The 16,540-nt window shown below is 44.2% G+C and overlaps 1 protein-coding gene across 1 annotated transcript in view; it reads right to left on the bottom strand.

Annotated features, from left to right (window-relative positions):
* The window catches only part of cd109 (CD109 molecule), a 110,812-nt gene that overhangs the window by 89,454 nt on the left and 4,818 nt on the right, over window positions 1–16,540 (bottom strand). The window contains exons 2-5 of the mRNA XM_080199866.1: window positions 15,960–16,120; window positions 10,307–10,335; window positions 8,936–9,160; window positions 2,170–2,295 (exon numbers count right to left, since the gene is read on the bottom strand). Coding sequence (XP_080055992.1) covers window positions 2,170–2,295; window positions 8,936–9,160; window positions 10,307–10,335; window positions 15,960–16,120 — 541 coding nt within the window. The remainder of the gene's footprint in view (window positions 1–2,169; window positions 2,296–8,935; window positions 9,161–10,306; window positions 10,336–15,959; window positions 16,121–16,540) is intronic.

Genomic DNA, 16,540 nt, shown 5'->3' with positions numbered 1-16,540 from the left:
TGTAAGAGAATAAAGCCGTGTGAGAGATTTTCCAGCAGAATCTTCAAATTACACCACGCCCGATGCCCCATCTCATTGCTCACTTACTGAACAACAGGTCATCCACTGTTAAGAGAGAATCACCAACACCTCAGCACTGAGTTGGATACTTGGACACTACAACCAAGAAGTCAAATCATCATTTAAAAAGTGATATTTTCGAAACACTTTGACGTGTTAGTCCTAAAAATCTTGGAGACAGGCGTTGTCTGACTGGCCCTTGATCAGTTAGAGTTGGGAAGTTTTGTGATAGGCTTTTGTGATAGGGTTTTTGGCACATGGACACAGTGTGCAGGATTTTCCTGTCCCGCCTGCCATGGGAATCATAGGGGTGGACCATGGAGAGGTCCGTTGACCTCGGGTATTAGCTATGAGGAGAGATTGAATAAACTGGGATTGTTCTCCCTGGAAAGACAGAGGCTGCGGGCGACCTGACAGAAGTTTATAAAATTATGGGGGGTATGGATAGGGTGAACAATTGGAAGCTTTTTTCCCAGGGCAGAAATGACAATCACAAGTTCAAGATAAGGGGGGGAAAGATTCACTGAAGGGAGTTTTTACACAGAGAGTGGTGGGGGCCTGGAATGCACTGCCAAGTGAGGTGGTTGAGGCCGTTATGTTAGCCACATTTAAGACTTATCTGGTTAGATACAGAAACAGATGAGGAATAGAGGGATACAGACAGTTGGTGTTGATCAGAAAATGTGATTGGAGCAGGCTTGGAGGGCCGAAGGGCCTGTTCCTGTACTGTATTGTTCTTTGATCTTTGATTTACAAGGCTGGTTCCAAAACTGAGAGATTATTAATATTTGGAAAGATTGAACAGGTCGGGGTTCTCTCTCTGGAAAGGAGGATACTGAGGGGTGAGAAGTCTTCAAGATTCCAGCCTCACCCTTCCTGTGGGGAACAAATCTCCACCAACTCTGCGTGCCCCACTGAATGAGATCAATTGGCCGCAGACTTGACTTCCATCTCTCAAAGGCCTCCCCAGAGAGTATCCCCAATTGGCTTGATGTGGAGATGCCGGCATTGGATTGGGGTAAACACAGTAAGAAGTCTGACAACACCAGGTTAAAGTCCAATCAATTTATTTGATAGTAAACGCACAAGCTTTCTTTGGAACCAACCCAATTGGCTGACAGACTTCCAGTGGCAAAATTAGCACTGGACAGGAGAGGAAGTTCAGGAGGATTCTGAGCCTAAAGCTCTGGACCGGGGTGTCCCGGGGCGGGGAGGGTAGGGAAGGACTGTGGTGTTGCAAAGGTGGCAGGGGAGAGACTGGAGATGGGTGAGAGGGATGGGGGGTAGGGGGAGGTCCAGAAACCTCAAGACCTTAAGAGAGGAGGGCATCCAAAGTCAGAAGGGGGCTTCTGATGGAACCCTAACACACTTCCCGCCCAAAATCTAAATCCATGAATTGTTGAGCATTCCCCATGCCAAGTAAATCCGCCCGCCAACCTGAAAATTGAGGCTGGGAGGGAAAGTGTCCTAAAGTTGTTGATAAATGACTACTAAAGGGTCCCATCACAGGCAAGTGACGGGAGTTCCGGCCCTGTGTAAAATTACTATGAGGTCGGGGTGAGCAGGAACACAGAGGCAATCCACTTCCTTAAATTTCACACTCCACGGCAACCCCCCCACCTCCCCCACCGCCCCCCACCGCCCCCCACCACCTCCCCAACCTAAAGGCAACCGGTGGGGCACCATAGAATTCAGGCCTGTGAAGGGATTGAATGGGGTAGATGTGGAGAAGGTGCTTCCACTTGTGGGAAGAGTCTAAAACTGCAGGCCAGAAATATAAGATAGTCACAAGTAAATCCAATTGGGAGTTCAGGAAGGACTTTTTTTACCCAGTGAATGCTGAGAACTCGTCACCACAGGCAATGTTTGAGGTGAGTAACAAAGGGTATATTTAAAGGAGAGTGGGATAAATGCATGAGGAGAAAGGATAGAAGGATGGAGTTAGGTCTAGAGTGGTGTGGAAGGATCTTGGTGTGAAGCCGAAACGCCAGAATGGACCAGATGGGCCTAAGGGCCTGTTTCCACATTGTACACTCTGTGTGGCTTGGTTTACTGCCTTCGCCAGTGATGAGTTTTATCAAACTGTGCAGCTGGATTGATTGTACTCACGTTTGATGTGACCTGTATGTACCAGTTACCGAGCAGGGAGTTAGGAGACAGAGGAAATTCCTTGGAAACAACGCCCAGTGTCGTCTCCAAATCCATCCATTGTTGGATCACAGACCTCCGCGGGCTCTGTTGGAATGAAATATGCATATTGTTTCAGCATTATTCATAGGGTCATAGAATCCCTACAGTGTAGAAGGAGGCCATTCGGCCCATCAAATCTGCACCAACCACAACTCCACCCAAGCCTTATCCCGTAACCCTACATATTTATCCTGCTAATGCTGCCGGCATTAGGGGACAATTTAGCATGGCCAATCAACTTAACCTGCACATCTTTGGACTGTGGGAGGAAACCGGAGCACCCAGAGGAAACCCACGCAGACATGGGGAGAATGTGCAAACTCCACACAGACAGTGGACCCAAGCCGGGAACCGAACCCAGGTCCCTGGAGCTGTGAGGCAGCAGTGCTAATCACCGTGACACCTCAAATTATTATTCTTGAATTATTGTCCAGCTCAGTGGTTTTTGTAATGTTTTCGACAGAAACTGTAGACCTGTGTGTGGTAACACTCCAACAGTTTGCATTGATACAAACTGGAGTACAAAAAGCAAACCTGACACTCCAGTGGTTCAAATCCCACCACGGCAACTGGATTTGAGAAATCTGGATTTGAAAGTAATGGTGACCGTGGCAACTATAATCGCTTGTTGTAATAACTTCAGGGAAGGAAATCTGTCGTCCGTACGCAGTCTGGCCTACAATGTGACTCCGAACTCACAGCAACTCTGGATTGGCCCAGTTCTTGAGCAATGAGGGATGGGCAACAAATGCTGGTCTTGCGACACCCACATCCCCTGAAAGACTACAAAAACTGAACATCACAAACACAGAATACCTCAATCACAATCCAATTGTGGGATCCTGCTGTGCACATATTTTCTCTAATACACTTCAAAAGTACATACATGTGACACCATGAAGACAGACCTAACTCTATATAATTGCAAGTTCTTCCAATCTTTAGCAATCTTTGACTAGATAATCCTGGTGTGCTACTGGTGCTGCCTTGGGGTCAGGGTTTTTTTTATTCAATCCAGATTCCAACTGAATCCAATCCATGGTCCCCATGAGAGAGACAAAACGAGACCCAAGCTGACAGGATGAGTCATGGCCACCCCATCCTGGGCTGGTTCTAATCTTTGATCCCAGCCAAAAGGCCCAGATAGCTTTGGTAAATACATGAGAAAATAAAACAATACAAACTAACAACTCTCGCAAACCATCAAGAGGATTCATGTGAGATGAGCTACTTGTGAGACAGAGTGACTGTTGAAGAAGGATGGATTTGCACTGATGTAGCACTTGACACAATCATCAAGCATCTCGAAGAGCTTGACAGACATTGAAGTATTTGTGTGGTGTTGTCTTGACAGAAGCCACGTGGCATGTGCTCAGAAGACTTTCTCAGAAGGCTAAGGAAATTTGGCATGTCCGCTACGATTCTCACCAACTTCTACAGATACACCATAGAAAGCATTCTTTCTAGTTGTATCACAGCTTGGTATGGCTCCTGCTCTGCCCAAGACTGCAAGAAACTCCAAAAGGTTGTGAATGAAGCCCAATCCATCACACAAACGAGCCTCCCATCCATTAACTCTGTCTATACTTTCCGCTGCCTTGGCAAAGCAGCCAGCATAATTAAGGATCCCACACACCCAGACATTCTGTTTTCGACCATCTTCCGTTGGGAAAAAGATACAAAAGTCTGAGGTCATGCTCCAACCGACTCAAGAACAGCTTCTTCCCTGCTGCTGTCAGACTTTTGAATGGACCTACCTCGCACTAAGTTGATCTTTCTCTACACCCTAGCTATGACTGTAACACTACATTCTGCACTGTCTCGTTTTCTTCTCTATGAACAGTATGCTTTGTCTGTATAGTGCGCATGAAACAATACTTTTCACTGTATGTTAATACATGTGACAATAATAAATTAAACCAAATCAAATCAAATGCTTACAAACCACAGTGAGATAAAATCAGGTCCCGTTTTGTAGTGGAGAGTTGGATGTTGGCCAAGATGTTTAGATAACTCATTTTGTCTTTAATGAAAAGCGCCATAGGATCTTTAACACCCACCTGAGCCAAGGGATTAGGCAAACAATCTCAACTGAATGACTCGACATGTTGGCTAACACAGAGACTAAAGAAAGCAGCAAACAAAAACCTGGCCAAGGAAAGGCTTCAGCTTAAGTTTCTGAAGTTGTCTCTGAGCAGACAACAAGCGAGACAAAGAGGATCATTCAGTTTTGAGCATTGTGTGGGTGAGGAGTATACAACACCCTGCTCGTTAACACTCTCAGGCAGCTTATTCCCTTAAAGCCTAACATTTCAATTCTCGATTTAACTAACGCACTCACAGAAATCCCGCATTGATGTAGCGTTATAGACTTCCAGTGATAATATCCACCAACCCTCAGTCTTCAAGTCAGTTCCTCAAATTCAAGATGTGCCTACAATTTATGGGAACGCCATGACTTTTACCCAACAACAATAACAATATCTAGCGAAAATACCAGTCAGCCATCATCTTCTTGCAGGGGAAGTTGATGGCATAGTGGTATTATCTCTAGACCAGTAACCCAGAAATTCAGCTAAAGTCCTGGGGACCCAGGTTCGAATCCTGCCACAGCAGATGGTGGAATTTGAATTCAGTAAAAAATATCTGGTATTAAGAATCTAATAATGACCATGAAACCATTGTCGATTGTTGGAAAATCCCATCTGGTTCACGAATGTCCTCCAGGGAAGGAAATCTGCCGTCCTTACCTGATCTAACCTACAGGTGACTCCAGAGCCACAGCAATGTGGTTGACTCTCAGCTGCCATTCACGGGTAACTAGGGATGGGCAATAAATGCTGGCCAGCTGGCGACGCCCATGTCCCACGAATTAATAAAAAAAATTACATTGTGCCTAAATATAGCAAAATGTTTCAAGGTGTTTCGCGGGACAATATGTGACACTGAATCACAAAAGAATCAAAGGCTCTGTCAAAGAGATAGGCTTTGAGGATCAAGTTAAAGGTGGAAAAAGAGGTTTTGATTTGATTTGAATGATTTATTATTGTAACATACAGAGAAAAGTATTGTTCCTTGCACGCGATACAGACAAAGCATGCCATTCATAGAGAAGGAAAGGAGAGGGAGAGCAGAATATCGTGTTACAGTTATAGCAAGGGTGGAGAGAAAGATCAACTTAATGCGAGGTAAGTCCATTCAGAAGTCTGACAGCAGCAGGGAAGAAGCTGTTCTTGAGTTGGTTGGTACGTGATCTCTGAGTTTTGTATCGTTTTCCTGACAGAAGGAAGTGGGAGAGTGTCCAGGGTGCATGGGGTCCTTAATGATGCTGGCTGCTTTGCAGAGGCAGCGGGAAGTGTAGACAGAATCAGTGGATGGAACACTGGTTTACGTGATGGACTGGACTACATTCATGATCCTTTGTACTTTATTTTGTGGTATTGGGTAGAGTAGGAGCCATACCAAGCTGTGATACAACCAGAAAGAATGCTTTTTATGGTGCATCTGTAAATGTTGGTGAGAGTCGTAGGTGACATGCCAGATTTCCCTAGCCTTCTGTGTAAGTAGAGGCGTTGGTAGGCTTTCTTAATTATAGTGTCAACACTGGGGGACCAGAACAGGTTGTTGATGATCCGGACACCTAAAAACCCGAGGTAGAGAGGCCGAGAGGGAATGTCAAGAGTTTAAGGTCCAGGTGACATCTGTAAATTAATGAGACTATAGAAAATAAAATTATTTTTGTCACAATGGAACATGTACAATCCTTTATCATTTCTTGTTTCACTATATGGTATCAGAAACTCTATTCCAGTTTGTTACAAATTAGGTTCTGCACTTGATTCTCAATGGGGAGTTTTCCCATCCTGACCACCACAGGAATTGTAGTGGGTGCGGGGGGCGGGGCAGGGTGGGTGCCTTTGTGTGTGTGTGTGCATGTGTGTATGGGTGTGTGCATGGGTGTGTGTGTGTGTGTGTGCGTGCTTGTGCATGTGGGTTTGTGCGGGGGGGTTGTGTCTGCATATGTGTGTGCATATGTCTATGTGTGTGCACGTGTGCATGTGTGGGTGGGTGTACGCGTGTGTGTGTGTGTGTGTCAGTATGTCAGTGTGTGACTGTCAATGATTTATTAAACTGGGGGGAGGTTAATAGAGATGGCTTGTCCATGTCAGAGCTGAAAGATAAAAGATTAAAAGTGCTTTGTTTATAAAGAGAGGCTATGATGAGTTTGGATATGTAAGTCAATAAGTTGGATTTAAAATTTGCATTAGGAGATATGTGGAGACATGGCTTTTCAGCTGTTGAATTTCAAAGATGAGTTTAAAAATGACAAGGAACTTTTACAACTTACAAAAGTTTGATTATTATACAGGGAAAGATTACTAGACTTTATTGATTCAAAAATGGAGGCAATTGGAAAAAATGAAAGGTTTTTATATTTGATATTGATTTGGCCTTGGGTAATATTGCTGAATTTTCATAGCTAAAAACTTATAAGGGAGTTGTTGCCAACAAGGTAATTTACTTGTATGTTGTGACCAAGAGTGTTTTTCGGGGGATACTTTGTAAGGCAATTTTTTCCATGTAACTGTAATCCTATATGCTTCAGTTTTTTTCTTGTTAGTAAATACTCTGGGTTTTTTTTATCCTAAAGGTGTTCTATGCTCCTGGGATCAGTAGCTTTTCTTCTTTGTTTCAAAAATATAGAAAAAAGAAGGTTGTTATCAGGAAGTCAAGTTTCCCTTTGGGATTTGGATTGCCCAACAAGCAACAAATGCCGTGGTGTAACAGAAGATTGGGTTATTGTCTCTCAAGGGCTATCTTACATCAATCAACTAGATCATGACAAAGCAGGACGGAAGCATCATTTACCTGCATTAGTTTCTATTATCTTCTTGCTTTGATTTGATTTATTATTGTCACATGTATTAGTATACAGTGTAAAGTATTGTTTCCTGTGTGCTAATACAGACAAAGCATACCATTCATAGAGAAGGAAACAAGAGAGCGCAGAATGTAGTGTTACAATCATAGCCAGGTTGTATACCAATACATGTGACAATAATAAATCAAAATCCTTTTTGTGAAAAAGTGCTTCCTGAAATCGCCCCTAAACAGCCTCGTTTCCATTCATTCCCCCATCCAGAGGAAATAGCTTCTTTCTATTTTTCCAAATCCAACCCATTAATCATAGTATAAACCTCAATTCGGTCATCCCTAAGTTGCCTATCTTCAACAGAAACCTGCAATGTCCTCATTGTTCAAACCTGTTAACTCCCGTTCTATTCTGCTGGTTTAGATGAAACGGGTTAAAATTAGTAAAATATCAAGCATTTTATCAGGTTGATGTGAATATTAATGTCAGTGTCAGTGGTGGACAGGCAGTGACCATCTCCCTCAACGAGGCAGAATCTAATCATCAGTCTTTGAATCATTGCTGATTCCCCCATTATCAACATCCTGGGGAGTTACCATTGACCAGAAGCTGAAATGGACCAGTCAAACTGTGGCTAGAAAAGCAGGTCTGGGAATCCTGCAGAGCTGGGTAACTTGCCTCCTGACGCCCCAAAGTCTCGCCACCTTCCGCAGAGCACAAGTCAGGAGCATTGTTGGAATACTCTCCACTTGCCTGGATGAGTGCAGTTCCAACAACACTCAAGAAGCTCAACACCAACCAGGACAAAGCAGCCCCGCTCAACTTCCTTCAACATTCACTCACTCCACCACCAATGCAGAGTGGCAGCAGTCCATATCATCTACAGGATGCACTGCAGCAACTCATCAAGATCTGGAGTTGCCGGCGTTGGACGGGTGTAGGTATAGTCAGTCGTTGCCCTGTTTACTACTTACTGTGCCTACCCCAGTCCAATGCTGGCAACTCCACATCATAGTTACCACCAGCACCTCAAACTGCCAGCTCAAAGTGGAGAGGATCTCCAAGCAGGCCACACATATCGACACAGACATCAAGTTTCTACAAAGATGCAAGAAAGCGGACAAGCTACCAAAAAGACTACAGGTCATGAACCCACTCAGGTCAACAAATAACACAGACTACACTGAGAGACTTTGACATCGCACCTCCCTCACACTCCTCAATCACCTCACCAGCTCTACAGCAGACACTTCAACCTGGAAACCAAGTTGATATTCTCAACTTGCGCCCAGGACACAGACCAGTTGCGAAACACTGCCAAGCAGGCGAGACAACGGAACTACGCCATCTACATGCACACCAAGAACAGGAAACTTGAGAAACTCGGCATCACCGCCAGCAGCAACCAAGTAGAAAAAACTTCTTATTGCCATTCATCAAAGTTCTTTGACAGCACTTCTCAAACCCGCGCCTTCTACCAAGGAGTAGGACAAGGGCAACCCCATGTTCCCCTCCAAGCCAGACACTATCCTGACTTACAGACATCTTGCCTGTCCCTTCATTGTCACTCGACTAAAATTATGGAATTATCTTTCTAACAGCAGTGTGGTGTACCTACACAACATGGGCAGCTCACCACACCTTCTCAAGGGCAATTACAGATGGGCAATGAATGCTGGCCTAGCCAGCGACACCCACATCACAGACCTGAATAAAAAAAGAACCTCTTACTAATAGTTACATTCCTGCAGGAGCAAGAGAACAAAGGACACAATCTCGCGACACACATAAGCATTTTTAAGCAGTACTCACGCGAATGATGATGCTTATTTTCCCCAGGAAAGGTTTGAGGTCAGGGTAGATGCAGATGGCTCGGATTTTCACTGTCTGTCCTGGTTTGTACAGAGCCTTGTCCGTCTGGATCAATGTGGAGACAGTTTCCCTAATAACCTCCACATCAGTCCAGTTGGAAAACAGCAAGCTTTCCTCAGCATAGCCCCTTACCAATAACTGATAGTGATTGGTTGGCAAGCCTTCCTACAGATTGAGAGAGAGAAACCAAAAATGTGTGATCACAAAAAATTATTCTCATTCTGAGAAACGGTAAGGAATACACATCGAGAAATTTACTTGTATCCTCCTCCCTTCTGTCGCTAATCCCTCTTTTCAACCAATCACACACCTTCCCCATGGTTCTTGCCTTCTTTCCTCACCGACTCTTTACCTTTCCATGCTTAAAACCTGTTAAATCTCTAATGTTTTCCAGTTCCAAATCTCTAATGTTTTCCAGTTCCAACTCACCAATGTTTTCCAGTTCCAAATCTCTAATGTTTTCCAGTTCCTAATTGCGAATGTTTTCCACTTCAGAGTCTCTAATGTTTTCCAGTTCCAAATCGCGAATGTTTTCCAGTCCCTAACTGCGAATGTTTCCATTTCTGAGGAGAAGTCATTGGCTAGAAACGCTTGCCTCGTTTCCTTCTCCACAGGTACTTAGTATTTCCAGAATTCTGAATTTTTATTTCAGCTTTCCAGTGTCTACAGAACTTTGTGTTTGTGTGAAGACGTAGAAGGGTAGGTTTACCCAGGCCTCAAATCCAATTTTAACCCCTTCAAAGTCCATCCACTTGGAGGGAGTTAAAATCAGGCCCCTCGTCTCCCATCAGTGTAACTTCCCAATTCACTGAGGGAAGGATTGGTGCTTTGCTACAGTTAACTTCTGCGAATATCTTACCCTCTAGCAACCTCAGTGTCAGGTAATTTAATAACGAATGAATAATGGTTGAAAGAAAATCAATAGAAGCATAATGCTTCCTGGACCCTATGATTTTTGTCTCTTGGGGGGTTATGTCTAACAATGTTTGTTTAAGTCACGGGTAGATAGATTTCTGACCAATAAGGGAATTAAGGGTTATGGGGACCAGGCGGATAAGTATAACTGAACAACTATCAGATCAGCCATGATCTTAATGAATGGTGGGGCGGGCTTGAGGGGCGAGATGGCCTACTCCTGCTCCTATTTCTTATGTTCTTATGTCCTGAATAATCTACTATTCTTGGAGCCACTCGGACTATCCTGCAGGATTGTGAAGCTGTTTCAGTAGCAAGCTTGAGGAAGCCATGTGTTACCAAGCCCCGCACTGAACTTAATCTCATTCATCGTCATGACTATAACAGAATACTCACTGTTGGAAGGACCAATTTTCCGACAGTACCTGAAATACACAACAAACAGAATACCGTCCATTAGTCAACACAAGTGAAAAAAGTGGTAAAGAATTAAATAGAATATTGTTTCATTCTTTTTGCAGAGTTGAAAGAATACTCTTGAATGGAGAACTGCACAGACAATGCAAACAGGAGTTGACAAAGGCCCTTCTGTTTGCTCCTTGACCATTCAATAAAATCAAGGTTGATCTGATTTTAACGTTAACTCCCCATTTCCACTTGTTCCTAATAATCTTTCACCCCTGTATTTATCAAGAATCTCTATGTCTCTAACTTAAAAATATTCAAAGACTGATCTCACCACCTTTTGAGGAAGTGAGTTCCAGAGATTCTTGAGAAAAAGGAATCCTCATTTCTATTTGAAATGGATGACCACTTTCGTTTATACAGTGACTCCTAGTTTTAGTCTCTTCCACAAGGGGAAACGCCCTCTTCACATCCACGCTGCCAAAACCCCTTTGGATCTTATATAGTTCAATCGCCTCTTAGTCTTCCAAACCTATATTGTCTAATCTTTCCTCATTAGATAACTCAACCATTCCAGGCCTTTGAAACCTTCCTTGAACTGGTTCCAACGCACTTACAGGTTTCTTTAAATATGGAACCAATCCTCTACACAGTATCCATGAAATAGGCCCATGCTGTTGGATTTTAAAATTCTCATTGTTCTTTTCAAATCCCTCCACAGCCTCACTTCGCCCTACCTCTGTAATCGCCTCCCCCCACCACCCCTCACCTCTGCCCCTCCTCGCCCTACAACCCTCTGAGATATCTACACTCCTTTCATTCTGGCTTCCAGAGCATCCCCAAGTTCAATAACTCCACCATTGGCAGCCTGGTCCCTAAACCCTGGGATCCTCTCTCTAAGTTTCACCATCTCTCCATCTCAATTTCCTCTTATCATAGAACCATTAAAAGGACAGCGCAGAAGGAGGCCATTTGGCCCATCTGCACCAACCACAATCCCACCCAGACCCTATCCCCATAACCCCATGTATTTATCCTAGCCAGTCTCCCTGACACTAAGGGGCAACTTAGCATGGCCAGTCAACCTAACTTGCACATCTTTGGACTGTGGGAAGAAACCACAGCACCTGGGGGAAACCCACGCAGACACGGGGAGAACGTGCAAACTCTACACAGTCACCCAAGGCAGGAATTCAGTTCGAGTCCCTGGTGCTGTGAAGTAGTAGTGTTAACCACTGTAGCACTTCTAGGACTTTCTGCAAAGCCTAATGTGTGTTTGATTGGACATCCCAAATACCACCTCGAAGGGGTATCTAATTTTGTTTCATTAGTTTCCTGTGAAACCCCTGGGGATGTTAAACATGCCTCAAAACTGCAGAGTACGAGAATTCCCTTATTTTGTAACCCACCGCTCTCCAAAATGGCCAGGAAATAGATTGAGTTAGAACTCCCAGGATTGCTCTCACAAGGTTAAAATTACTAGATGATAAATAAAACATCAAATCCAGAAATATCAGTTATTCCAAAGACCAAGGCTTTCACGTTTAGAGTAGGACTGAGGGAAGAGGTGCGAGGATGAATGAGTTCAGAGGGAGAGAACTGAGTGTTGATTACATCAAAGGTGAATTTGAGAAAGTATAGAAGGAGAGAGATTCAGAAGGAAGAGGACTGACGATGGTTTCAGGAGAACAGAGACAGATGAGAGCAGTGATAACTGAGAGAGTGAAGTTAGAGACATAGTAACATAGCAACACAGCAGCAGGAGTAGGCCATTTGGCCCCTTGAGTCTGTTCCATAACTTACTGAGATCATAGCTGATCTTCCACTTCAATGCCACATATCCCCATATCCCCTAATGTTATTGGTATCTAGGAATCTATTGACCTCTACTTTGATTATACTCAATGACTGAGCCTACACAGCTGGGGTGGAGAATTTTATTCGTGGAACATGGGCATTACTGGCTGGCTATCATTTATTGCCCATCCCCCAACTGCCCTTGTTCAGAGGGGAGTTGAGAGTCAACCACATTGCTGTGGTTCTGGAGTCACATGTAGACCAGACTGGGTAAGGATGGCAGATTTCCTTCCCGAACGAACGTTATTGAACCAGATGTTTTATTTCCAACAAAGGTTTCATGGTCATCAAAAGATTTTTAATTCCAGACAATTTTATTGAATTCAAATTCCACCATCTGTCGTGGCGAAATTCGAGCCTGGGTTCCCAGAACATTAGCTGAGTTTCTAGATTAATAGTCTAGCGATAATACCACTAAGCTATCGCCTTCTCCCTAAATTCCTCCAAAGATTCATCACCCATTGACATTGGATGCAATAGGTGACAGGGAACCCTTTGAGATGCCTAAGTCATTCTTTGCATCCCACCCGTGTATGAAGACATCTCCAGGTGTACAAGGTTTGGCTGGACCTGCCATTTACAAACTGGACATAGAAAAGTCTAGCACAAAAGTAGGCTATTCAGCCCATCGAGTCTGTGTTAGAAAGAGTTCTTATTTGCAAAATAAATTTGTGACACAAATTGAGAAACTAATATTCTCATGGGTGACATTAGCAATGGCGAAAGAATGAATAGTTGTGTTACAATAGAGTGATTAAATATTCCCACCAAACCTGCGAATTAAAGCAAGCCAGAACATGGGAAATTCCTCAGAGCTCCTTCCCCAGCTGTGGTTCAGTGGATAGCACAGTTATCTCAGAGGTAGGAAGTTCTACTTCAGTAACTGGAGCCTGAAACTGAGGGGGGCACTTCAATGCAATACTGCAGACGTGCTGCACTGTTGAACGTGCTGTCTTTTGGATGAGATGTTTAAACCAAGCTCCTGCCTGCTCTTTCAGCAGAATGATTGGATGATACAGTACAAAGAGAAGCGGATACATTTTTCCAGGTATCCTGGCCAATGGTTATCTTATTTGTCTTTGCATCTTAGCTGTCTCCCTGAGCCACAGCCATTACTTCATCTCTTTTTCCTATTCCTTCTCTCGGGCACCTTCTCTCCTGTCCGATCAGCAAGGACCTCTTGGGCAAGCATTCAGTTGCCAGGCCGAACATCTCCTTCTGTGGTTAGTGTCAATTTCTCTCTCCTGTGACCACTGTAGGGGGTTTTCATAAAGGCATTTTATGATTCTCAATGCAATGAGTTTTGTGACGTAGATAATCTTCCTTTGTGATGTTTAAATATTGGCCAGAACTCTCCAAAGTCCAAAGATGTGCGGGTTAGGTTGATTGGCCACGCTAAGAAATTGCCCCTTAGTGTCCAGGGATGCGTAGGTTAGAGGGATTAGTGGGTATAATATGTAGGGATATGGGGGTAGGCCCTGGGTGGGATTGTGTTCGATGCTGACTCGATGGGCCGAAGGGCCTCTTTCTGCACTGTAGGTTTCTATGATTCTCCTGGCCTTCTTCGATATAGTGCCATGGAACCTTTCACATCCCACCTGAGAAGGCAGACAGGGGCACAGATGGTACAATAGTTAGCATTGCTGCCTCACAGCGCCAGGGACCCAGATTCAATCCTTGGTTTAGATCACTGTCTGTGTGGAGTTTGCACATTCTCCCCGTGTCTGCGTGGGTTTCCTCCTGTGTCCTCCCATATTCCGAAAGATGCGCGGGCTGGCCGTGCTAAATTCCCCCTCAGTGAAAACCGAACATGCGCCAGAGTGTGGGATCTTGGGGATTTTCACGGTAACTTCATTGCAACGTTAATGTAAGCCTACCCGTGACACTAATCAATAAACACTATTGAAACTCCCAAAGCAGCATTGCCAGCAATGCAGCATTCCATCAGAATGTGCACACCCACTCCCAGAAAGAGGTGAACAAACTCAATTTGTGGGAATTTATTATTCTAACAGTAAATCCACTCCAATTACAGCTGAGAGATTACTTGGAAAAGGCAGCTCCATCACCAGGGAGAGGATCAGACTATAGAATTCTTAACACTTGATCCCTCACATGGTCACGCCTAATCATTCAGACAAACTTCTAGTCTTCTTTTCCTCTGGCACATTCCCATAATAGCAACCCCATTAAGCCTCTGCTGGTAATACAATCAACCAACACCAGATCAAATGGAAACACGTTAAGCCAATCCAAGTTCAGCGACAGTTTTCGAGGCAATGATAGTTTAAGTGGCGCAACTTGACAACCACTGTCCATTAGGCTGACAAAGAGAATCGACCCATTAAATATCGACATAGTTACTGGGCTGGAAGGTGGCTAAGCGCTGTGTGAGTGGGGAAGGGGAGGGGAACGTCATGCACGACCTAATTGTAAATGCAGGTTTGGTTTTATTGATGTTGGTAAGTGCACAGTTCATGATTGTCCGTAAATATGAAATACAATCCCGTCACAAACCCTTTTCAAACCCGTTAACAAACAGAAAGTTATATTATGTTGTTCTTTATTGGTTGTTATGTGATAATTTAAACGGACAGATTAGGTAAATTGAGAAAGCAGGTTTGAAGTTTATTTTTATCTCTTGACAATGGCTACAATTTGATAATTAATCATTTTCTGTACAATGTAATTTTACCAGGGCGGTGCAGTGGTTAGCACTGCTGCCTCACAGCGCCAGGGACATGGGTTCGATTCCTGGCTTGGGTCACTGTCTGTGTGATGTTTGCACGTTCTCCCCATGTCTGCGTGGGTTCCCTCCAGGTGCTCTGGTTTCCTCCCACAGTCTGAAAGACATGCTGGTTAGGTGCACTGACCCGAACAGATGACAAGTGTGGCAATTAGGGGAATTTCACAGTAACTTTACTGCAGTATTAATTTCAGCCTTATTTTTGACTAATAAATAAACTTTATACTTTTTCTTTTATAATAAGGTCACTTGAGCCTGAGCTGCAGACATTCCTTATTCAAATCGAAGTTAAAAAGGACAAAAGGGAATCTGGTTCACTAATGTCCTTTAGGGAAGGAAGTCTGCCTTCCTTGCCCCATCTGGCCTACATGTGACTCCAGGGCCACAGCAATGTGGTTGACTCTCAACTCCATTCAAGGGCAACTAGGGATGGGCAATAAATGCTGGCCAGCCAGTGATGCTCATGTCCCTTGAATGAATGAAACAAAAGGAGAACCTGAGGACAGAGTTCACCAGGGGAATAGGTTGGCAGTCAAAAATCGACATTGTGTGTCCTCCTGGCGATGAGCCAGTCTAACATAATATCAAAGAACATTAGCTTAAGAAGAGAGTCTTGCATTTATCTAGTTCCATTCACAGCCTTGGAACAGCTTTTGAGCCAATTAAGTTCTTTTTGAGGTGTAGTCACTGCTGTAATGTAGAGAATGTGGCAGATAGGTTCTGTGCAGCTGGATCCCACACACTGTGAGAATGATCTAACTTTGTGATGTTGCCTGAGCGTTGGCTAAGAGTCTGGCGAGACGTCCCCTGCCGTGGGATGTCTTACGTCCACCGGTGAGGGGAGACCTCAGTCAAACATCTCATCGGAAAGACAGCGTCTCCTGACTGTTAACATAAGTTGTGTGCTCAGCTCACTGGAATGGCTTTCTGTCTTGGCGAAGGGGGAGTGCTTATCATTTTAAAGAAATTAAAACTTCTGCCATTCTTTTCTTGGTAATGCAGAAAGGATATTTGCCCTGCTTTTAACCCTGATTATCTTACCTGCATTGAAGATGCCTTCCACACTGCTGTAATTCCATCCGTTCTTACTGATGAGTGCTGTTATTCGCAGTGGGGGTAGGTCATTCTGCAGCATACACACTGTGAAGGTCATGTTAAGTCTGGGGAATAGTTTACTTGGTGCTGTGATGATATAGGTCGGTCTTCAACATATAAGAAAGAAACAGAGTTACACATTTAATTTTTCTTATTCTTTCACGGGACATGGGTATCGCTGGCTAGAGCAGCATTTATTACCCATCCTAATTACCCTTGAGGAGGTGGCACTGCTGTGATCCATGTAGTGTAGGTACACCTACAGTGCTGTTAGGGAGGACATTCCAGGATTTTGACCCACTGCCATACAACGTGGGCAGCATGGTGGCACAGCGGCTGGCACTGCTGCCTCAGAGCGCCGGGGAGCCGGGTTCGATTCCCGGCTTGGGTCATTGTCTGTGTGGGATTTGCATGTTTTCCCCGTGTCTGCATGGGTTTCCTCCAGATGCTCCAGTTTCCTCCCACAGTCCAAAGATGTGCAGGTTAGGTTGACTGGTCATGCTAAATTGCCACTTAATGGCAGGGGA

The sequence above is a fragment of the Carcharhinus amblyrhynchos genome, chromosome 12 (assembly GCF_965287045.1).
Source record: "Carcharhinus amblyrhynchos chromosome 12, sCarAmb.v2.hapA, whole genome shotgun sequence".
Taxonomy (NCBI): Eukaryota; Metazoa; Chordata; class Chondrichthyes; order Carcharhiniformes; family Carcharhinidae; genus Carcharhinus; species Carcharhinus amblyrhynchos.
Note: the sequence above shows the minus strand (reverse complement) of the source record. Positions and strands in the feature narration are given on the sequence as shown.